The sequence below is a fragment of the Eumetopias jubatus genome, unplaced genomic scaffold (genome assembly GCF_037043125.1).
Source record: "Eumetopias jubatus isolate StellerSeaLion01/CBP00866 unplaced genomic scaffold, mEumJub1_p1.0 scaffold_3, whole genome shotgun sequence".
In the NCBI taxonomy this organism is placed as follows: Eukaryota; Metazoa; Chordata; class Mammalia; order Carnivora; family Otariidae; genus Eumetopias; species Eumetopias jubatus.
Window position 1 is genome coordinate 60,608,128 of NW_028274809.1, and position 23,987 is coordinate 60,632,114.

Consider the following 23,987-nt stretch of genomic DNA (forward strand, 5'->3'; position numbering starts at 1 on the left):
ACTCCTTGAGGAATCGGGAAAACACTATTGATTTTATACTGGAATGCAAAGTAGCAGCCATTTATAGTGCAAGATAGAAATCACTTCCTAATTAAAATTAAATCAAGAGAAATTAAGAATCTCGTGGCCTTATATGTAATGGTACACAATCTTAAGTGTAAAATTATATTTTGTATCAATTGTGTTCCTGTGCATGGGTTTCTGGGCACAAAAATTTTTGCAGCTAATCTTAATAGAAGCAGATAATATTGACTTGAAATTTCTCTTAATTTCTTTCTGTAGGAACATTGCAGTGGACTAAACTACTTATTCCAGATATAATTTATTTATTTTTGTTTTCCCTTTTAAGAAAATGTCAAAGAAATTTTTGGACAGACTATTATTCATCATCATATCCCTTTTAACTGGGACTGTGAATTTATCCGACTGCATTTTGGGCATAATCGGAAGAAGCATCTTAACTACACAGAATTCACACAGTTTCTCCAGGTGAGCTTAGTTTTCCTAACTGGTGTAAATACATACCTTTTCTCCTCCACTTCCTTTTTAGTTTTAAGTTTATTACCAAAAATAGCAATTCCTTGTGGCATTACACCCCCATTTTCATTTCCCGCTCCCAGAGGCAACTTTTTAAAACTCTTGTAATTGTTTCTTTCAGTGATTACTTCCATAGCTTTAAGTAATAAACTTGCATTGGCACTTCTACAAGATTTTATTTATTTGACAGAGAGACAGGAGAGAGGGAACACAAGCAGGGGGAGTGGGAGAGGGAGAGGCAGGCTCCCTGCAGAGCAGGGAGCCCGATGCGGGGCTCAATCCCAGGACCCTGGGATCATGACCTGAGCCGAAGGCAGACGCTTAATGACTGAGCCACCCAGGCGCCCCAGCACTTCTCCTTTTTTTTAATCTATTTTTTTAATTGAAGTATAGTTGACACACAGTTTTAAATTTTGATTTCTTGGTCTGTGCTCAGCACAAGTGTAGCTACCATCCGTCACCATACGATCCTACTCTAGTACCATTCATTATGCTCCCCATGCTGTGCCTTTCATCTCTGACTTATTCATGCCATAACTGGAAGCCCATACACCCCACTTTCCTTCACCCATTTTGCCCATTCCTCCACACGCTTCCCCTCTGACAACCACCAGTTCTCTGTATTTATGGGTCTGTTTCTGCTTTGTTTGTTCATTTGTTTTATTTTTTAGATTCCACATATAAGTAAAATCATATGGTATTTGTCTTTGACTTATTTCATTTAGCATAATACCCTCTAGGTCTGTCACTACCCTTGTAAATGACAGGATCTCATTCTTTTTTTTTATGGCTGAGTAATATTCCATTGTATGTATATGCCACATCTTCTTTATTCATTTATTGAGGGATACTTGGGTTGCTTCCAGGTATCTTGGCTATTGTAAATAACATGGCAATAAACATAGGGGTTCACATATCTTTTCAAATTAGTGTTTTCATTTTCTTTGGGTAAATACCCAGTAGTGGAATTACTGGATTATAAGGTGTTTCTGTCTTTAATTACTTCGAGGAACCTCCATACTGTTTTCTACAGTGGCTGCACCAAATTACATTCCCACCAAGAGTGCATGAGGGGTCCCTTTTCTCCACATCCTCAACAGTACTTGTGATTTCTTGTGTTTCTAATACCAGCCATTCTAACAGATGTGAGGTGATATCTCATTGTGTGTGTTTTTTTAAAGATTTATTTATTTTAGAGAGAGAGTGGGGGGGGGGTTGAGGGGCAAAGGGAGAAGGTGAGGGTGTCTTAAGCAGACTCCGAGCTGAGCAGAGCCCGACACGGGGCCCAATCCCATGACCCTGAGATCACAACTTGAGCTGAAACTAAGAGTTGGATGCTTAATGGACTGTGGGGGCTATCTGGATGTCTTCTTTGGAAAAATGTCCATTCATCTCCTCTGCCTGTTTTTCTGCAAATATTTTCTCCCATTAACTACATTGTCTTTTTCTTTTATTGATGGTTTCCTTTGCTGTGCAAAAGCTTTTTATTTTGGTGTAGTCCCAATAGTTTACTTTTGATTTTGTTTCCCTTGCCTCAGGAGACATATTTAGAAAACTGTTGCTAAGGCCAATGGCAGTGAGATTACTGCCTATGTTTTCTTCTAGGAGTTTCATGGTTTCAGGTCTTACATTTAGGTCTTTAATCCATTTTGAGTTTATTTTTGTGTGTGGTGTAAGAAAGTGGTCCAGTGTCATTCTTTTGCATCGTTTTGTCCAGTTTTCCTAACACCATTTATAGAAGAGATTGTCTTTTCCTCATTATATATTCTTTCCTGTTTTGTTGTAGATTAACTGACCATTTATGGTCAAATTGTGGGTTTATTTCTGTGCTCTCTATTCTGTTCCATTGATCTATGTGTATTTTCGTGCTAGTACCATACTGTTTTGATTACTACAGCTTTGTAGTATATCTTGAAATCTGGGATTGTGGTGCCTCCAGCTTTATTCTTCTTTCTCAATATTGCATTGGCTATATGGGGTCTTCTGTGGTTTTGTACTCTACCTTAAAATTTTTCATTTTTAGGTATTTTTCTTTGAATTTGAACTGTGGAAGATTAGGAGCTGGTTCTTTTACCCCTTTCCCTCTCCCACAGACTTGGATATTTTCTCTCTCCATCACCCATATAATTATGTTATGATTCTACTTAGATCAATAATCATATTTTAATTACTATAATTTTTAAATACTACACATGACTGAAATGATTACTTTTCTTAGGGTTTCTAGTTTTTCTTGTTTAGTTTTCTATGTATTAATGCTAATTCATTCTTAAATTTTGCCTCCATTATTAACATCTCATTTTAATATGTTTAAAACGTATTAGGTATTCATTCTATCAATTTCGTCTTCTTGGAGCTCTCTAGGAGCTTTTTCTTTTTAAAAAATATCAAGGTAAAATTCACTTAACATAAAATTAACCATGTGAAAGTGCATAATTTAGTGGCATTTAGTACAATTCACAGCGTTGTGCAACTACTACCTTTGTCTTACTCCAAAACCTTTTCATTACCAAAAAAACCCCTCTGTACTCACTAAGCAGTTATTCCCCATTCCTGTTTCTCCTCAGCTCCTGGCAGCCACCAAACTACCTTCGCTTCTGTGGATTTACCTATTCTGCATAGTTCATATACGGTAGCTCCCCTATTATTTACAGTTTTGCTTTTTGCAGTTTCAGTGTACCTGCGGTCAACCGCGGTCCAGAAGCAGATAATCCTTCTGATGTATCATCAGAAGGTTAATAGTAGCCTAATGCTATGTCACAGTGCTCACATCACCTCACTTCATCTTATCACTTCGACATTTTCATCTCATATCGTCACAAGAAGTGTGAGTACAGTACAGTAAGATATTTGAAGAGGGCAAGAGAGAAAAAGAGACCACATTCACATAACTTTTATTGCAATGTAATGTTATAATTGTTCTATCTTATTACTTTAGTGATTACTGTTAATCTCTTACTGTGTCCAATTTAGGAATTAAACTTTATCATAAGTATGTATGTATGGGAAGAAACAATATATATATAGGGTTTGGTTCTATGTGCAGTGTCAGGCGTCCCTTTAGGGATCTTGGAACATATCCCCCTTGGATAAGGGGATATAGATACTGCTGGTGAAATTATACAATATGACTTTTTATGTCTGGACTTTTTTTTACTTAGCATAATGTTTTCAAGGATTATCCATGTTGTAGCATGTATTACTACCTTATTCCTTTTTATGGCTGAATAATGTTCCATTGTATGGATACACAATATTTTGTCTACCCATTCATTAGTTGATGGACACTTGGGATGTTCTCACCTCACCTTTTGGCACTTGTAAACATTGGAGTACATGTATTTGTTTGAATACCTGTTTCCAAATCTTTTGAGTATATCCCTAGATATGAGATTGCTATGTCATATGGTAATTTTATGTTTAACTTTTTGAGGAATTGCCAGACTGTCTTCCATAGCCCCTGCACCGTTTTCTTGGAACTTTCTGACTTGCTTCATGGCTGGAGGTTGGACTTTGTACTTTTTGCATAGCTGTCAGTCTGTCATCTCCCTTCACCTTCATTGTGGGGAATCCATTTGTCTTTATTTTATGTTGAATCTCCTGTTTTCTGGATTCCATCTCTTCCTTTATTATGGTTTACTTCCTCTTTTTGGTGGAATGCTTCCTGCAGGAGCTTCTTGAGGAAAGTAAAATAATTTTTTGTGACACTTTTCATATCTGAAAACCTCTGCTCTGTTTACACTTAGTGTGACTGGGGGGGTATAGAATTCTTTTTTTTTTTTAAGATTTTATTTATTTATTAGGGGGGGAGAGAGAGAGGGATTGAAAGATCGGGTGAGAGGAGGGGCAGGGGGAGAAGCAGACTCCCCACAGAGCAGGGAGCCTGATGTGGGGCTTGATCCCAGGATCTGGGATCATGACCTGAGCCGAAGGCAGACACTTAACTGATTGAGCCACCCAGGTGCCGGACTGGGTATAGAATTCTTGTAGGAATTATTTTCCTTCTAATTTTGAAAACGTTTCTCTTTTGTTTTCTTCCTGTTTTGCCATTGAAGAATCCAGTGCCATTCTCATTCTTGATTCTGTTTTGAAACATTTTTTTTCACTCTGGAGGGTTTTCAGATTTATTTTTTTTCTTTTCTTCGGTATTTTGAAATTTCATGATGATACTCCTTGGTGTGGGACATTCAGTGGGCTCTTTGAAAACTTTTGTCCCTCAATTCTTGAAAATATTCTTACTACTTTTCTTTCTTTCTGGGACTGGTCAACATATTAAATGTATGATTTAGTTTTTTCTTCTCTTCTACTTTTGAACCTTTTATTAAGTTTTTAATTCTGTTATATTTCAAATTTTCAGTTAAAAAGAACTGAACATTCCTTTTAAAAAAATAGCATATTATTTTTTCATGGATGTGCTATTTCTCTCCCTTCCCCAAAGATATTGAAGGCAGGTGTTTGTTCCCCCCCGCAAAGTGTCTGTTTTCTCCAAGTTTCTTTCTTTTTCTTTGTTTGACTTTACTCATGTCTGATTGTCATTGGTCCTCTGCTCATATTTAAGAGTGAGGCTTATTGGGAGCTTTGAGTTCATGGTACTACTTATTAACCTTATTATAAAGTTCACTGGCTCAGCTGTTATATTGGGGACCCTCTAATGGCTGTATGTCCAGGTCTTTTCTTTTGCATCCCACCTGAATATTCAGTCTGGCTTTTGACATTCTGGTTGCTGAATAAGACAAGGGGGTTGGAGGTCTCAACATTCAGTATGGAGATGGACTTTTCATTAAATTCCTCTTTTCTCTCCTTTTTTAAAAATTTTTTAAAAAACATTTTTATTTATTTATTTGACACAGAGAGAGAGAGAGGGACAGCGAGAGAGGGAACACAAGCAGGGGGGAGCAGAAGAGGGAGAAGCAGGCTTCCCGCAGGGCAGGGAACCCTGATGCGGGGCTCGATCCCAGGACCCTGGGATCATGACGTGAGCCGAAGGCAGACGCTTAATGATTGAGCCACCCAGGCGCCCTGAATTCCCTCTTTTCAGCTGCACCTGGGCTCCCCTAGTCCAGAGATGCTCTGTTACATTCTCAAGGCAGTGAACTTCTAGTCTTCTGCCAGCCTTGGGAAAGGGCAGAATCCTGGCCACAGTGAGCAATGCAGGTGATTAACTGCATTTGAAACAGACTTCCATCTAAGCCTCCTGTTTGTAGTTGCAGTCTTACTGTCACTTCCAGGGGTACTAGTGTAGCCAATTCCTGAGTGTTTTGGGGGGTGCTGTCATGTATACATTGGATTGCTTTTTGGCTTTTTCCATGTCCAGTTTTCTTGAGTCTGCTAAGTCAGTTGTCACTTGCCTTTCTGCTCTCTAATCTTAAAAATGTAGTTGCTATCTTCTTTTCTGTTCTCTTTGTCCTTGAGTGTCTGTTTTTAGTTCCTTTACTGTGATTTTAGTGAAGAGTGGAGTTTTAGAAGACAGCAGAGTTACATGTACTAGGTCATTCTCCTTCACTCCCACAGTTTCTGAAGCTCAGCTGTTTTCATCTCATAGATGAAATGCATTTTAACTTGAGCATAACTTCCCTTTTTTTTTTTTTTACCCTTTCCTTCAGTTCCCCTATCCACACTTGAAATCTGAAAGCAGACTTATTTTTATCTTTCATTTATTAGAGTATCTTTATCTTTTTAGATAAAGTATCTTTTTAGAGTATCTTTATGTATTTTATCTTTTATAAGCCTAGGGTATTGTTTCTCTTTATGAGTGTGATTACAGTTTGAAAACTATATCCTTTTGGTGTGGTTGTAGAACCCAGTGCTTGTTCTAACACTTGCACAGTTAGTGCCTACCTGACTGACATTGTAAAGTGCTCAAACTGGAAAAGTTGAAAATATTATTTATTTGAGACATGAATATTTAAAAAAGGAAATGACCCCTGAAACTAATACTACACTACACAAATTTGAATTTGAATAAAATCTTGAAAGAAAAAACATAAAATGAAAAAAGGAAATGTTCTTCGAACTAGGATTTTTAAGATTTCTCTAAAGATGGTTTGTTCTTGTCATTGGTTCCCTTGCATTTACTGAGTATATTTTACAATATCTACTTCTACCCTGATATATTAATTATACTACATAAACTGGAGGGCTATAGATAGGAAACTTCTTTTTTCCCGCCTTTGTTTTGCTTCTCATTCAAAGCCCTTAATGTTAATTTTTTTAAACTTTTTATTTTGAAAGATTTTAAATATATTTAAAAAAAGAATAGTGTAATAAACTTCCATGTACCCATCAACCAGCTTTAGCAGTTATTAACTGTTGGCCACTCATTTTGTCTATAATTTCCACTGGCTTCCTCCCTCATTTGGAAGCCAATCCCATACACTCTCTGGGTTCATCTGTGATACTTTCACTATGTATCTTTAAAAGATACATAAGAGTTCTCCAATTGTTAACCTAATAGAAAATAGAAAATCTGTTCTTCCAGCATTACTCTTGCAATGAAGATTCTGCTTTGTCTTTAACATAAAGGTCCACATTTTCTTCAGTACTGAGTGTCATTAATAAGGCTTCATTATGTCCATGGTTGCCACTGGATATTTCTGAGAGACTAAGACATATACATGGAGAAGACAAAGACATGACAAAAACATAAAGGAGGAGGGAAAAAAGGGGAATGAGTAAGGGAAAACATATATAAGACAGGGAGTGGACCTGTGTCCGTTTCTGATGCTGCTTAGGAATATCCTTTCTGTGGGGAATACTTTCAACAATATTTTAAGGTTGAAATAAAGACCTAAAATTCCTGCTTCATTTGAAGGGTGATATGTTTGGAGGTGATAGGAAGGATGGGGTGAGTAGGGACAATGAAGAAAGTAGAAGAGGACAGAATTCACGAATATGTGAAGATTACACAACACACTCCTGAACAGTTAATGGATCATAGAATAAATCAAAAGGAAAATCAAAAAATGTCATGAGACAAATGAAAACACAACGTACCAAAATGTATGGGACACAACAAAAGCAATTCTAAGAGGGAAGTTTATAGTAATAAACACCTACATTAAGAAAAAATAAAGAACCTACCCAAGGAACTAGAGGAAAAATAAACTAAGGTCAAAGTTATCAGAAGGAAGAAAATAACAAAAAGTCAAAGCAGAAGTAAATGAAATATAATGACTAGGGAGACAATAGAAAAGATCAGTGAAACTAAGAACTGTGTTTTTTTTTTTAAGATAAACAAAATTGACAAATGTTTAGACTGAGGAAAAAAGACTTAGAAATGAAAGAGACATTACAATTGATAAGAGAAATACTAAGGATCATAAGAAACTACTGTGAATATTTGTATGCCAACAAATGAGATAACCTAGAAGAAATGGATAAATTCCTAAAAACATACTCCCTACCAATTCTGAATCATGAAGAAATAAAAAATCTGAACAGACCAATTACTAGTAAGGAGATTGAATCAGTAATTAAAAACCTCCCAACAAAGAAAAGTATAGGACCAGATGGCTTTCCGGGTAAATACTACCAAACATCCAAATAAGAGTTAATACCAATCTTTCTCAAACTCTTCCAAAAAGTAGAAGAGGAGGGTACACTTCTTCCAAATTCACTTTACTAGACCAGTGTTAGCCGTGATACCAAAGCCAGATGAGGACTCTGCAAGAAAAGAAAATTACAGGTCAGTATTCTTGATGAAGATAAATGCAGATAGCCTCAACAAAATATTAGTAAACTGGATTTAATAGTACATTAAAAGGAGCATACACCAAGATCAAGTGGGATTTATTGCTGGAATGCTAGGATTCATCATATGCAAATCATTAAATGTGGTATACCACGTTAACAAGATGAAGAGTAAAAATCATATGATCATCTCAGTAGATACAGATAGAGAAAAAAAAATTGACAAAATTCAATATCCTTTCATGATAAAAATGCTTAGCAAATTGGGTGTAGATGGAACATACCTCAACATAATAAAGCGCATATATGACAAGACCATAGCTCACATCATGCTCAACAGTGAAAAGCTGAAAGCTTTAAGATCAGGAACAAGACAAGGATGTCCACTTATCATTTTTATTTAAAAAAGTACTGGAAGTTTTAGCCAGAGCAATTAGTCAAGAAAAAAAATAAAAGACATCCAAATCAGAAGGGAAGAAATAAAATTGTTCCTTTTTGCAGATGACATAATATATATAGAAAACCCTAAAAATCTACACAACACACACACACACACCAAAAACTATTAGCACTAATAAATGACTTAAGGAAAGTTTCAGGGTACAAGATCAATATATAAAAACAGTTGCATTTCTACACGTTAATGATGAACTATTAAAAAGAGAAATTAAGAAAACAATCCCATTTGTAGAACATCAACAAGAATCAAATACTTAGGAATAAATTTAACCAAGAAAGTGAAAAATCTGGTCACTGAAAACTGTAAGCCATTGATGAAAGAAGTTGAAGAAGACACAAATAAATGGAAAAATAATTGTGTTCATTTATTCAAAGAATTAATATTGTTAAAATGTCCATACTACCCAAAGTGATCTATGGATTCAACAGAGTCACTATCAAAATTCCAATGGCACTTTTTACAAAAATAAAAAAACAGTCCTAAAATTTGTATGGAACCACAAGAGACCTCAAATAGCCAAAGCAGTTTTGAGAAGAACAAAGCTGGAGACATCACACTTTCTGAATTCAAACTGTATTGTGAAGCTATAGTACTCAAAACAGTATGGTATTGTCAAAAATAGACACATAGATCAATGGAACAAAATAGCCCAGAAATAAACCCATGCATATATGGTCAATTAATTTCTGACAAAAGAGTTAAGAATATACAGTGGAGGAAGGGTAGTGTTTTTAATAAACAGTGTTGGGAAAACTGGATATCCACAAGCAAAAGAATGAAACTTTTACACATAAACTCATACACAAAAAGCAACTCAAAATGGATTAAATTGAGCATAAGACCTGAAACTGTAAACTCTTAGAAGAGAACATAGTAGGTAATCTCCTAGACTTCAGGTTTGGCAATGATTTTTTTTAATTTGACACTGAAAACAGAGGCAGCAAAAGCAAAAATAAACAAGTAGGACCACATCAACGTGAAAAGCTGCACAGTAAAGAAATCCATCAGCAAATGAAAAGGCAACCATTGGAATGGCAGAAAATATTTGCAAACCACTTATCTAATAAGGGATTAATATCCAAAATATACAAGGAATTTATACAACTGAGTAACATACATACATACATACATACATACATACATACATACATACATACATAAAAATAAAAATGGGCAAGGGACCTGAATAGTCATTTTCCCAAAGAAGACCTACCAATGCCAGGAGGTATATGAGAAGTTGTCCAACTGCACTAATCATCAGGGATAAGCAAAATAAAACCACAATGAGATGTTACTTCATATTTGTTAGGATGTCTATTATCAAAAAGACAAGAGACAACAAATGCTGGCAAGGATGTGGAGAAAAGGGAACCCTTGTACATTGTTGGTGGCAATGTAAACAGGTACAGCCACCATGGAAAACAGTATGGAGACTCATCAGGAAATTCAAAATAGAGCCACCTTATGATCCAGCAATCCCACTTCTGGGTATGTATCCAAAGGAAACAAGAAGTCACTATTTCAAAGAGATAGTTGTACTCCCATGTTTATTGTAGCATTATCACAATAGCCAAGGTATGGAAACAACCAGAGTGTCCATTGGTGGGTGAATGGATAAAGAAGATGTGTATGTGTGCGCACATGCACAGACATACACGCGAGAATATTATTCACTCAAAAAAAAAGTCCTGTCATTTGCAATAATTTAGATGAACTTGGAGGACATTATACTAAGTGAAATAAGCGAGACAGAGAAAGCTGTATTACAAGATATCACTTCTATGTAGAATCTTAAAAAAAAAAAGTTGAACACATAGAAACACAAAGTAGAATAGTGGTTGCCAGGGGCTGGGTTGGGAAGAGAGGTGGTGAGAGAAAGCAGGAGAAGCTGGAAAAACATTACAAACTTTCAATTATAAGGTGAGTAAGGTCTGAGGGAGGATGTACTGTGTATCATGGTGACTGAATAATACTGTGCTGTATAATTGAAATTTTTAAAAAAATTTTATTTTAGAGAGTCGGCGGGGAGGGGCAGAGGGAGAAGAGAATCTTAAACAGACTCCACACGGAGAGTGGACCCCGACATGGGGCTCAATCTCAGGACTCTGAGATCACAAAGCGTTGGGATGCTTAACCGACTGCACCACCCAGTGCCCCTGTATAATTGAAATTTGCCAAGAGAGTAGAACTTGAGTGTTCTCATAAAAAAAAAAAAAAAAAAGATAACTATGTGACGTGAAGGATGTGTTACTTAACTTGGTGGGACTCCTTTCACAGTGTATGCATGTATCAAATCATGTTTCACACTTTAAATATATTATGATTTTGTTATTTTTATCTCAATAGAGTTGAAATTTAAAAAAAGTAGAAGAGTGGGAAAAGAAAACTTTGTCAAATCGTGCTGGTTGTTTATTTTGTACTTACCAGTTGAGTTTTAGTTTCTCCACTCCTGTTGCTCTTTTTAAGAAAATCCAAACATTTAGATGTTTGATGATAGATGTTACAATGTTTAGATGTTTTCCTCAGTGTTATCATTTAATTTTTTTAAAGTTATGACTATTGAAAGATTTAGTAGTTTTGATATACTTGTCTCTAGCCTGCCAACCTGCTAAGAAAAAATATTTTAAAAACTTGTTTTGTTGCCGGGATGCCTGGGTGGCTCAGTCGGTTAAGTGTCTGCCTTTGGGTCAGGTCATGAACCCAGGGTCCTGGGATCATGTCCCTCGTCAGACTCCTTGCTCAGCGGGGAGCCTGCTTCTCCCTCTCCCTCTGCCTGCCACTCCCCCTGCTTATGCTCTCTCTCTCTCTGACAAATAAATAAAATATTTTAAAAAAAAACAATGAAAAAACTTGTTTTGTTGGAGAGAGATAATGAGCAAATGTATTGCTTCTTCTAGAGGAGGGGGCAAGCACTTTCTCATATGTGAATTTGGTTATTTGGTCAAACCACGCATTCCTCAGCTTTCATTTGAGCACCCACATGTAGAAAAGATGTCTCTTGGGGCTCCTGGGGGGCTCAGTCATTAAGCATCTGCCTTCAGCTCAGGTCATGGTCTCAGGGTCCTGGGATCGAGCCCCACATTTTTTTATTGCCATGCTGTGCTTCGTTCTTCCTGAGGAACAGCGTGTAGAACATTTTCAGGAAAACATGTTCCTTTTAAAAGAAATCAAAAGGGATCGAGCCCCACGTGGGGCTCTCTGATCAGCAGGGAGTCTTGCTTTTCCCTCTCACTCTCCCTCTGTGCGCACGTGCTCTCTCTCTCTCAAATAAATAAAATCTTAAAAAAAAAGATGTCCCTTTAAATTAGTAAGAAAATTAAGTTTTAAATAACATTAAATATTTTAATCTGACATCTAAAGCATATTGAACATAGCCTACTTCTTGCTTGACTTAATATTCATTTAATTCTGGTTGTCCAAATGTATATTACTTATTCCAGAGGTAACCTTGTCCATAATAATTTGTAAATGGTGTTATAGCTTAATACCTGTGCAAGGAAATGGGAACTTTTTCATATTTACTTATAGTGCTATGGAGTCCAATATGTACAGTATTAAAGCCAAGACATGGATGTTTAAAAGAAATTTAATGTTCACAGTTATCACTGATGCTTTCACACTATTAATAAAATCATATTGTGAAAAAATTGTTTTAATATCATACAAATACAGAAAGTCACATACAACAAATAGTTTGATGAGTTATTATGAGACAACTTAAGGTAATTTAAATGTCTTTGAATTACCACTGATCTATCACAAGCCCATAGGAAAATAAATTAGTAAAATGGTGAGACTTCTGCCAAAAACTATTTTAATTTTTTTTAAAGATTATTTATTTGAGAGAGAGTTCACGTGCACACATGTGCGCCCAGTGGGGAGGGGCAGAGACAGAGCAAGAGAGAATCCCAAGCAGCAGAGAGCCTGACCCGGAGATCACGACATGAGCCCAAACCAAGAATTAGACGCTCAACTGAATGTACCACTGAGCACCCCCCAAAAACCATTTTAAATGTCAGAAAAAGCAACATTGATTTGTAGGCTTGCATAAATAAATTACAATGAAAATTGCAGTATGGTATCTATGAATAATATTTATATATTGAGGTATGAATTTTATTTCTGGAGTTGCAAATAGTGTGAAAATGGCATCCAAGAGCACCATTTTTATGTTGTGATAACAGATTTATTTGAATTATGTTATGGGTCGTCAGGGCAGAAATGCTCCAGTTTTGACTTTTCTATAGTATTTAAGAGTATTACTGGCACATTTTATTGTTTTTGTTGATATCATTTATGACAAAAATTGGCTGCCCAGTAGTTTAAAAGTTCAGTGATCTTTTGGATTATTTTACAGTTTATGAGTAACTGCTGCTCAAAGCCAGACAGAGTGATAGCTGAACACTAGTTATCAGTTTGTTATTCATAACTTTCATGTTAGAATTACTAAGTATTGCTCTTAACAGTCAGTAGAGTTTCTCACGAAGTTCATTTTTAAAAATTGAAAAGTAGTCTCTAATTCATTGAGAGGGAGAAAGAGACATTATAATTGCAGTATTTAAATTGAAATACTGAAAATGAATCTAAACTTTTAATTCAGAAATTACCCTTGGATAAGAGTGCCTTCAAGCAGGAGAGAATACATTTTAAAAGTTGAAGGAAAGCACAGAACTGTGTGTTGGAAACTTTTCAAGTAAATGAAGGGTTTTTTCCTCCTCCCTTTTCTTTATTGCCATGCTGTGCTTCGTTCTTCCTGAGGAATAGTGTGTAGTACATTTTCAGGAAAACATGTTCCTTTTAAAAGAAATAAAAAGTTTTATAAATTCAGAGCTCTACTGTGTTGATTTCTGTAGTAAGTGCATGTAGGGAAAGAATGTCCTTCCTTTTCAAAACATGCAATTGGGATGTGCTTTGACCAATATAATGTCCTATTTCTAACTTTTCTCTCTAGGAGCTACAGTTGGAACATGCAAGACAAGCCTTTGCACTGAAAGACAAAAGCAAAAGTGGCATGATTTCCGGTCTGGATTTTAGTGACATCATGGTTACCATTCGGTCTCACATGCTCACTCCCTTCGTGGAGGAGAACTTAGTTTCAGTAAGTAGAAAGCAAGTATTTCATTTTGTATTTCCTTAAAAATTTTGAACCATTGGGTCCTGGCTTGCCTCCTTGGACCCATCGAACTCTCTAGTATTCTAACTTTATGTTTGGTTGTAGAAGGTAAACAAGTATGTGTAAGGGAGGTGGGGGTGATGGTGAATAGTCTTTCCCCAGATCATAGCTTTTTCAGAGCCACCATCTTGCTCTCATAGATTTCCAAATTGTTTATTTCCGTTTATAGAGTTCAACTAAAGAAAACAAGGGAGTTTGTAGACAAGGGTGTGTAATTACTTTTTCCAGCGGCAGTACCTCTCCCAGACACTACTGCCTTCACCTTGGCCTCTTTCCATCCTCCCAGGCTCCCAAAGCCTTGCTATAAAGATGGCTCCTTCCTTTGTTGCCTGCAGGGTGCTGTTTGCTAGAGGAATCATCACTGGCCTCTACACTGTTTTAATAACCATGGCCGTGGCAGAAGGTATGGAGGAAATATGTGGGCATCAGCCTCTGTGGCTCCCTCCTCTCTGCCCCTTCACCTGTGTATTCAGTCTGCATGGACCAGACGGATTTTTTTTGTTGTTGTTCTGTCAAACTGCTAATCTCTACAAAGTAATCATCTGGGCCAATAGCAAACTGATGTCATTCACTTCCTCACAAAGAGTGGTGAAACTTTCTTCACTTACCAGTTTTCTTGTTCATGCATTGTACTTATGTATAAGTTTTTGATTGCTGCTTGTTTTAAATGGGGGGAAGCCAATGAGTGCTTTTGTTGTTTCAGCTGAAGATCATTATCCCTGATTTAGACTGGGGTAGAAAGATCAACTTCTGTTCTTTTTCTTCAGTGAATTTGAACATGGAGCATGTCACCTTGTCCTACACATTTCACCTCCTTGACACCCGTCTCCCACTCCCTGAACCCTTACCTCATACCCCAGCCAAAAAATGAGAGAAGGAAGGGAAGAAAGGGAGAGAGGGAGGAAAGTGGTGGTAGTGGTGGGGGGATATCCTAGAGGGAAGGACTCAGCTCAGTGCCTCGGAGTGAGGGGACCCATTTAATCTTTTCCACTTGGGTTACATAGACCTGTTTTAGCTTCAACTTACCAAATGGCATTTCAATTCCTGAAGGAATGTATTAAATAATTTGAGTTCTGCTTTTGGGTCACTGGCATCCAAGTTCAGGCTAATACACATATCATCTATATTTGGGTTAAGGCATGTATGTGAGGGATGAGTGCATTTGCCTATCATTACCTACACTGTTCTTAGTAGACCTTTATGATGAAGGTCACGCTGGCATTTCCATAAGTATTTCTTTGAGTTTTTAATGGAGAATGTTTTCAATCATATGGGTTCCTCTGACTCCTGGCTTAGAAATTAGGCTTTTACAAACTATGAAAAATATTCTCTCTTGAGTTGATGTCCAACTGGTAGGCAGAGGGAGAACTTACCTCCTCACCTTGCAGAAGTAATGAAGGCCGCATTGCCCCGCATTGCTCCGCAGGCATGAGCCTCTTCTGCACCATTCCACTAAAGATGTAATTCATGGTGAATAAATCCTCTCTAGATTTTCTCTACATTTTTTGGAATTTTTGGTAGTTGTACCTGTCATGATGTAGGTTCAGAGCCCAGCACAGACTGTTAAATATCTTAATTATAACAGTGGCCTTTAAAAAAAAAAAAAGATTAGGAGGTTGATATAGTGAAATAGTCTTAAAATCTACAGTTAGCACTGGTTTTTGTGTATGTGTATGGGAATAAAAGCAAGTTTAAAAACTCCTTATGTTGTACATTGATGTTTGAATTATGCTGGACTAGCAAGAGTTCCATAGTTGAAGATCTTGAAAATCCTGTTTAAATAACTATTGTTTTTGATCTGTGATAATTGTATTTGTTGTTTCTGACCTTATAGGTAGAGGAACCGTGAAGTCCAACTTCCAGATGTTGCTTTCTTCCTTAAAACCTAAATAACATAGACCTCCCTGAGGGCGTGAAATGCACTGTTTCAGTACGATACTTTCTTTGTATTTATGGACTGGTTGTTAATCACTTTAGTAATGAAGAGTCCTTTGGATCTTCTTTGGGAAAAGTGTAGTATCCTTAAGCGTGTTTTTTTTTGTTTTCATTTGTTTTTTAAACTTTTTGTGTTGTCATTTCCTAGGCAGCTGGAGGAAGTATCTCACATCAGGTTAGCTTCTCCTACTTCAATGCATTTAACTCCTTACTGAATAACATGGAGCTTGTTCGTAAGATATATAGCACTCTAGCCGGCACGAGGAAAGATGTTGAAGTCACAAAGGGTAAGATTTTAAAAATATGTATTGATTTAAATCTGTGTTTTTACTTTTCTTTCTCTAGGGCATGAGGTTGGTCTAAGTTTACCACTCTGAAGCCAGATGCAGAAAGTATGTTGCTGTGTGTATGTGCTTCACTCGGGCCCTAGTGGTCTCCAAAAATCCAGGTGGAATTAATGGGATGCTGGGGTCAGGAATGGAAAAGTGGCTTTGACAGTTTTGAAAAGAACCTTGGCCCAGTCTGTCAAACTGGTCAGTGACAGTGTGGCGCAGCTTGTTTGTTCTAGGAAAGAGTTGCCACAGAAAGACGGGCAAGCCTATTCTTTCTGCTATATCGTAGTAGGGTGTTTTAGGTGATTGGAGAATAGCCAATTCTTTTATCTTGTAACCCTGGAGACTAAAGCAAATAAACAAGGTAAAAGGGAGGATTCTAAAGAGATTGCTTTATCTTTGAAATTAATTTATCTGTTTTTGCTGTTCACGATGTTAACATTTTATCTTTTGCCAGCTTTCAGAATTACATAGTTGAACTTATGTATTTAAATTAAGTTTTAGATTTTTAAAATAATACTAAGATGCCTTTAGCTTGCAGATTATAGTTGGTAAAGTAGAAGCATATTAAGGATTTTTAAGATTTTAAAATACTTTCTTTTTCTTCTAGAGGAATTTGCCCAGAGCGCCATACGCTATGGACAGGTCACTCCACTAGAAATTGATATCCTCTACCAACTTGCAGACTTATATAATGCTACAGGGTAACTATTTCAATAATTCTTTGTGTTATTTATGATAAGACAGTTCCTTTAACATGTAAAGCAGGAGTATGCTTTTAGTTCATTTTAACAGTAGTTAATCCAGTCTACAAATTCCAAGAAAGAGAGATAGGCGATACGAGAAACAGGAGGAGGGAGAGACAGAGGAAGACAGACCCTTAGGTCAGGGAGATGGACAGAGAGAAAGGGAGAAAGGAAAGGGAAAGGGAAAAGAGGGCGGGGGGAGGGAGGGAAGAGATGGAGAGAGGAGGTAAAAGAACAAGGTTAGCTTAAGGGGCCTGAGAGGAAAATGGGGGAAGGAAGAAAAATGAGAGTAAGGGGGAGCGAGAAGCAAGAGACGGTTGGGAAAAATTGATTTCATCTGGACTCGATTAAATGTAAGAGACTTGTGAAAATTTGCCTAATTTTATCAAATAAACTGAAGTACATGTTCAGGAGACTTACAATCTTTTTGGTTCATTGTAAATGGTCATTTTACTGAATAGTATATATGTGTTAGAGGGTATCATTTTTGTGAAATATGCCTGTGACATTATCATCATAGTTATCATCACGGACAAGCTCAGATGTTTTATGCCTCCACATCATAGACTAAAACAACCAAAGCACATTGAGAGTTTTTAATTTGCAGAGTTCTTTTGCAAATCCAAAAGAAAAACCTTCTTCTCTGGCAGGATTTGTGGGATAGGGGACATATGCTTTATTAAGTAATAAGATTTTTTTTTAGATGCCTTTAGAAGTTATTTAAGTGTAAGAATATCTGAAAAATGGGTTTTAACCGTAGAGCTGAGGACTAATAGAAGCTGTGTATACCTGGGTGATTTATTGCCTTCATACTACATAATGAATTGTTGGGCTGGAGATGATACTGAACATACCACCCCATCTTTGGTGATTGACGTGAAATATCAGGCCACGTCTCATCCATCTAGAATTCACATTTTTAGCAAAGATTCTGAGCCTCCTTCATGATAATAAATGGTTTCAAAAAAATGCTTTTCAAAACTGGATCTGAAGGACCTACCTTGTTCATGGAACATACTTATTTTTAAGTAAATTTTTTGAATACAGTAGTGCATGGTTCAAAACTCGCAGTTTAAAAGAGGGTGCCATAAAAAGTCTCTCTTCTACCTTTGTGCCTTTCCTTAAAGGCCACCAGTAGTATTTATCACTTTTGTGTTTATCCTTCTCAAGGTACTTTGTACCTACGCATTAAATATGTACGCTAAAGAAATACCTTTAGTATATATGAACTGTCAATGTCTATACTTTGTTTCTGGTAATTTTAGTTCTTTACTTTTATTATGTATCATTGGGGAGTCTTATTAAATTTATGTACTCCACATTATTTTTCTGGGGTCTTTTGCTTTTTGTTGTGGGAACCTGGGCCTGGAGATTTTTTTCTCACTAAAAAATTATCTGGGTAAATAGAGAAATACTATTTTTAAAGCATAGTTCTTTTCTCCAGTCCTTTTTTCCTGAAGAAATATGATATTGGTATGAGGAGTTTGTTGGTGTCTAACCATTTTCCTTTCCCATATTTTTGCCTGAAGGCGCTTGACTTTGGCAGATATTGAGAGAATAGCCCCATTGGCTGAGGGCGCCTTACCTTACAACCTGGCAGAACTTCAGAGACAGGTAGGAGGAGTCTCATAAATAGAATCACCTTCAAAAATGCTGAAATCATATGTACACCACAGCCTAGAGCCTGTGAATGCTATGAAAATTAAAAACTACTTTCCAGAAAAACACTCTACTTAGCTCAAAGATTACCTTTATAGAACTGTTCCCCACCCTCATGGAGTATTTTTATGGGGAACTAAATTTATGGGGTTTTTTTCTTTTAGCTATTAAGGAAAATAAGAGTGCAAACATACATGGGCTTGACTTCCTTCTTCCTAGAACTAGCAGTCTTTTCCTTTCATTTGTATAGTGACATTTAGATATTAGTGTTAAGTTCATTTTGAATCATTGGACTGATATTTATAGGGCTTTTAAAATGTAAAACAGTCTTCTAATGAAGTAAATCTTTCACTGAGATTGTGTTTGATAGATTACAATAATAACACAGGAAAACTATGTAATTAATGAACCAGAAAGAAAACCTTGACTATTATTACATTTTTGATAAAATATTAGCAGTTTTTCTTAAAGGATGATTTAAACAATAGCTCTGAGTCCCATAAAGTTAATACAGTCCCATTTCTGATTTCAAAAGTGGGAAAATAAACCCCGTGATACTACGTGGAAGAGTAGAATGGAAAAGTATTTTTTTTTTAGGTCTTGTTTTATTTTTTATTTTTTTTATTTTTTAAAGATTTTATTTATTTGACAGAGAGAGAAGAGACACAGCGAGAGAGGGAACACAAGCAGGGGGAGTGAGAGAGGAAGAAGCAGGCTTCCCGTGGAGCAGGGAGCCCGATGTGGGGCTCAATCCCAGGACCCTGGGATCATGACCTGAGCCAAAGGCAGTTGCTTAACAACTGAGCCACCCAGGTGCCCCTTTTAGGTCTTGTTTTAAATTGAAACCCTTAACTTCTGTAGTACTTGGAGGCAGCCTCAGTTGTAGTGATGGTCACATGGCTTTGTGTGTGGGGTGAAGGGTGAAGGTGTCCTCCTGCTGTTTCCCTGCTCTAATAGATGAGATGAGGCCTGTGTCCCACATGATTCCTTAGGAGACTGTGGTGCCCTAGGAGACATTGAAAGGGTGTGGGGAGACAGGGAAGAAGACCAGAAACAAGGAGAGAGAGAAAAAAAAACTAAATGGGCATGCCACAGAAAGAGCCCAAGTCTGCTTTTTCCTCATTGCTGCCACATGGGTGAATAGCCATCTGTGCTAGTGAAAGATCAGGCATGTAAGTGGGGTTCACTTTGGGAAATTTTGATAGGAAATTTTTCTTTACTTGAGCTCCATGGAATGATGATTCTGCCTCTGAAGCTAAATACAATTTCTAGTTCTACTTTACATAATAAACAAGAACTTTTTAGTTAGATAAGTAGATTGAAAATGGAAAATATTGCTTTTATTTTATTTCATTTTATGTTAATACTTTCTTTGCTTGTAATGCAATAAAGCTTCCTGCAGATGTAAATATACCTGTAACCCATTACAGTTTAGCTTCTTTAGTAGCAAAAGATTATTATCTGCTGCCATCAAAGTTTATTTCCATGAATGTTCTCAGATCCTTTAAAAAAAAAGGTGGATTTATTCCAGTTCATTGATTTATAAAATTTAATAAATTTATTAAATAATTGAGACATTGAAATATTTAAAGAGCTTAGTGAATTTAATTTTGCATTATGTAGTGTACATTTATAAAAATTTGCTCTTGAAGTTTAAAAAAATGCATTTCAAAGGGAGATAATTTTCGGTGTTAATGTCTATTAATATAGCTTACAAATTACTGATTATATTTCCTGTGCCATACTTTTCATCTCTGTGACATACTTAGTTTATAACCGGAAGTTTGTACCTCTTAATCCCCTTTATTTCGCCCATCCCCTACCCACTTTCCCTCTGGCCACCATTATTTACAAAAGCCAAGACATGGAAGTAACCCAGATGTCCATCAGTAAATGAATGGATAAGAAGGATGTGGTACGTTTACAAACCTGCACACGTGCACGTGCACACACACACACACACACACACACACAGGAATATAATTCAGCCATAAAAAAGAATGAGATCTCGCCATTTGTGACACCATGGATGGACCCAGAGGGTATTATGCTAAGTGAACTAAGAGAAAGACAAATAGCATTTCATTTCACTTATATGAGGTAGCTAAATAACAAAACAAACAAAAAACCCACAGACACTTAATCTTGTTTTATAAGGCCAAGAATATTGAATTCAAATCCAGTTGTGATTTATAGGTAAAGAATTTTGTTTTATTTTTCCTGGACTTATTTTGCCATTCCAATCATACATTTCAGTAGGTATTAAAATCAGCCTTTTTCTTCCCCCCTTGTATGCTTAGTACAAAAATCTTCAGCTTTTCCTTCCTTTTCTTCTCTCCATTAATAGTGTGCTATTTTGAAGGGGCAGTTCTTTTTATTGGGTGGGCATACAGCCTGAAGCAGCGTGTTTTGGGCAGGTAGTTTGACTTGTTCACTGGCATGATCTTGCCTTATCTAATTCTCATTGATAGAATGAGATGCATTCAACAACAAAAGCACAAGAACTTTATACCATCAAATGAGGTCTCAAGTCATTTCCTATCATACACGTATGCTTAGGGAGCAAGTTAAAAATCAGTTAAGATTCTCAGCTCTTATTTTGCTTTGAAAAACAATTAATCTTTTAAATATCACCTTCATGATCATAATCATAACCTTAAGGGAAAAAGTGCCTTTTCCTTTGGCCCATTTGCTCACAGTAGGCGATCTTCTTCTTAGGGCTGAGTATTTACTTTCAGCCTAAATGCTAAAAATTCGGTACACAGTCATTGATAGGAATGACAGCTACAGTAGCATTTCTACGTATGAATATTCATGAGGTGAAATTCATAGCATTAATTAAATTAATTTACATACCTGAATACAAGTGAACCGTAAGTTACAGTGCTAGCCAAGCTTGAAAAAACCTTCTTACTGACCATATATTGTAATTAAAAAAAAATAAATAAATGCTATTTAATAAGGAGGGAGCCCAAAAGGCATTTAGGCATTTATAGAGATGTTTTTAGCTAAGAATTAAAGCACACTATAATCCTTCAGTTTTCATAGGATTTTGTAGGGGCTTATAAACATTCTTTAAAGGAAGAGAGGGTAAAGAAAATATATGTGGTTGAACACAGGAGAGACTTTTCATATGAATAAGAATTAATGGTTACTTGATTCTTATTTGGGATCATAGTCCTTTTATTCTATGAGTTTTGGTTCAGCATATTCTTTTGAAAGGAGACATGGTTAAAAATAACAATCTATGAGAATGAGGCTTATTTTCACTCCGTTTTGTGATTGAGAAACTCCATTTTGGAAAAAAGCTTTATGTGCATGTTTTTAGACGTTAAAAATATATTTGCCATCCAAGAAAGAGACTCTTAACTATAGAGAACAAACTGATGGTTACCAGAGGGGAAGTGGGTGGGGGAATGGGTGAAACAGGTGATGGGGATTAAGGAGTACACTTATCACCATGAGCACTGAGTAACGTATGGAATTGCTGAATCACTGTATTGTACCCCTGAAACTAATAGTACACTGTATGTTAACTAACTGGAGTTTAAAAACTTAAAAAAAAAAAAAAATCCATATTTGCTGTGTGTTTAAAAGGTAGCATAACAGCCCCATTGATTTTATTTTTTATTTTATTTTATTTTTTTAAAGATTTTATTTATTTATTTGAGAGAGAATGAGAGAGAGAGAGCACGAGAGGGAAGAGGGTCAGAGGGAGAAGCAGACTCCCTGCCGAGCAGGGAGCCCGATGCGGGACTCGATCCCGGGACTCCAGGATCATGACCTGAGCCGAAGGCAGTCGCTTAACCAACTGAGCCACCCAGGCGCCCAGCCCCATTGATTTTAAAAAATTTTTAAATCTAAGCTAAAATGCCATTACTTGAATTTCTTCAAAATACGTGATGTTAAAAACATCATCTTTGCCGTGAAGATACCCATTGTGTTTTCAACTATGTTATCATTGAAACAGAGTATCAGAATTAACTGGTTAGCTTCACTTTGTTCAGTGTTTAAAAAACTAACAAGCATATTTCGTCAATACATTGAAGTGATGCCAAAAAGATTTTTGGATTAATAAATGAAAATAAAATTTTTAAAAAACCATTTTATTTCATATCATTCTTTTATAATTTCTACTTTTGTATATGTTTAAAATGCATACTCTGTAATTTAATAAGGCATATTACTTAGATTTATATAGATATTACTACTACAATGGGAACTATGTATATGATTTATAAATGAAATCATATATTGGGGTTAGACGCTTAAAATCTTCCCGGCAGGAGTGTTCAATCCCAAAGAGTTGCCGGAGCTGTTGACTTAAAGAATGCTGGAGAGTTGCATCATCCTTGGGTGGGCAGGAAACTGCACCATTGCTCTGCTTATTCCCCATCTCACGATGGGACCCGTAGCAAGTCTTTTGTCCTGTCTCTTGTATGGCCATCTTACCTTTGTGTGCACAGGGGACCAACTGACAAATTAGTACAGAAATTGCTGAAAACATCCTCCTGATGGTCTCACAAAGGAGTTTATTTACAGAAGATTGAAAGACACTGTGCCCCCGAGGGCTGCATTAGGGCACAGGTCTTGAGTACTTGGTAAAGTACTTTCACCCTTTGGGAGATAATAAATCTCAACACGGTCTAAAATTAGTGTTATTATAAAATAAATAAAATTAGTGTTATTATTATAGTGATAAAGAGAATAAAAAGTAATTATCTTTTTGGAAGGCCCATTTTTTGCTATTCTATGAAAGAATCAAAATTAAGCTTATACTCAAGGTTTTGTTAAACTATCCTACTCTTTCCCTTATTAGATTTCAAATAAAAATATCACTTTGCAATTATTAATTGCTCACTTTTGTTGCAGCATGTAAATTAAACATAATGGATGACTGTGTAGTTGCTTGGGCTAACTTGATAGGAAAAAATGTATTTCCTACAAGATCATGATAATGTACTACTCTGTAATTTTCCACCTTTTTTTTTAAAGATTTTTATTTATTTGAGAGAGAATGAGATAGAGAGCATGAGAGGGGAGAGGGTCAGAGGGAGAAGCAGACTCCCTGCTGAGCAGGGAGCCCAATGTGGACTCGATCCCGGGACTCCAGGATCATGACCTGAGCCGAAGGCAGTTGCTTAACCAACTGAGCCACCCAGGCGCCCAATTTTCTACCTTTTTGATGATGGTTTCTCCCATATACTAAATTCAGTTTTGTATGTAATAGATGTATACTTTCACCTAATTGGATTATAATAAATTTAGCATGTTGTGATAGTTGAGATTTATAAAATATGTACTGATATTATTTGAAATAATGGTGTACCAATTTTTTTTTGCCGAGGGTCTTCCGAGGGTTTCATTTTGACTTTTCATCAAACATTATTTATTTTCCTTTTTACTATAAAATTTATTGAACTACAGTACTGGCAAACATAATGAGCTTTTAAAAG

At 36.4% G+C, this 23,987-nt stretch overlaps 1 protein-coding gene across 1 annotated transcript in view; it reads left to right on the top strand.

Moving 5' to 3' along the window:
• Nucleotides 1-23,987, top strand: part of SLC25A12 (solute carrier family 25 member 12) — a 97,936-nt gene that overhangs the window by 37,880 nt on the left and 36,069 nt on the right. The window contains exons 5-9 of the mRNA XM_028122767.2: nt 350-489; nt 13,638-13,784; nt 15,943-16,081; nt 16,737-16,830; nt 18,402-18,486. Coding sequence (XP_027978568.1) covers nt 350-489; nt 13,638-13,784; nt 15,943-16,081; nt 16,737-16,830; nt 18,402-18,486 — 605 coding nt within the window. The remainder of the gene's footprint in view (nt 1-349; nt 490-13,637; nt 13,785-15,942; nt 16,082-16,736; nt 16,831-18,401; nt 18,487-23,987) is intronic.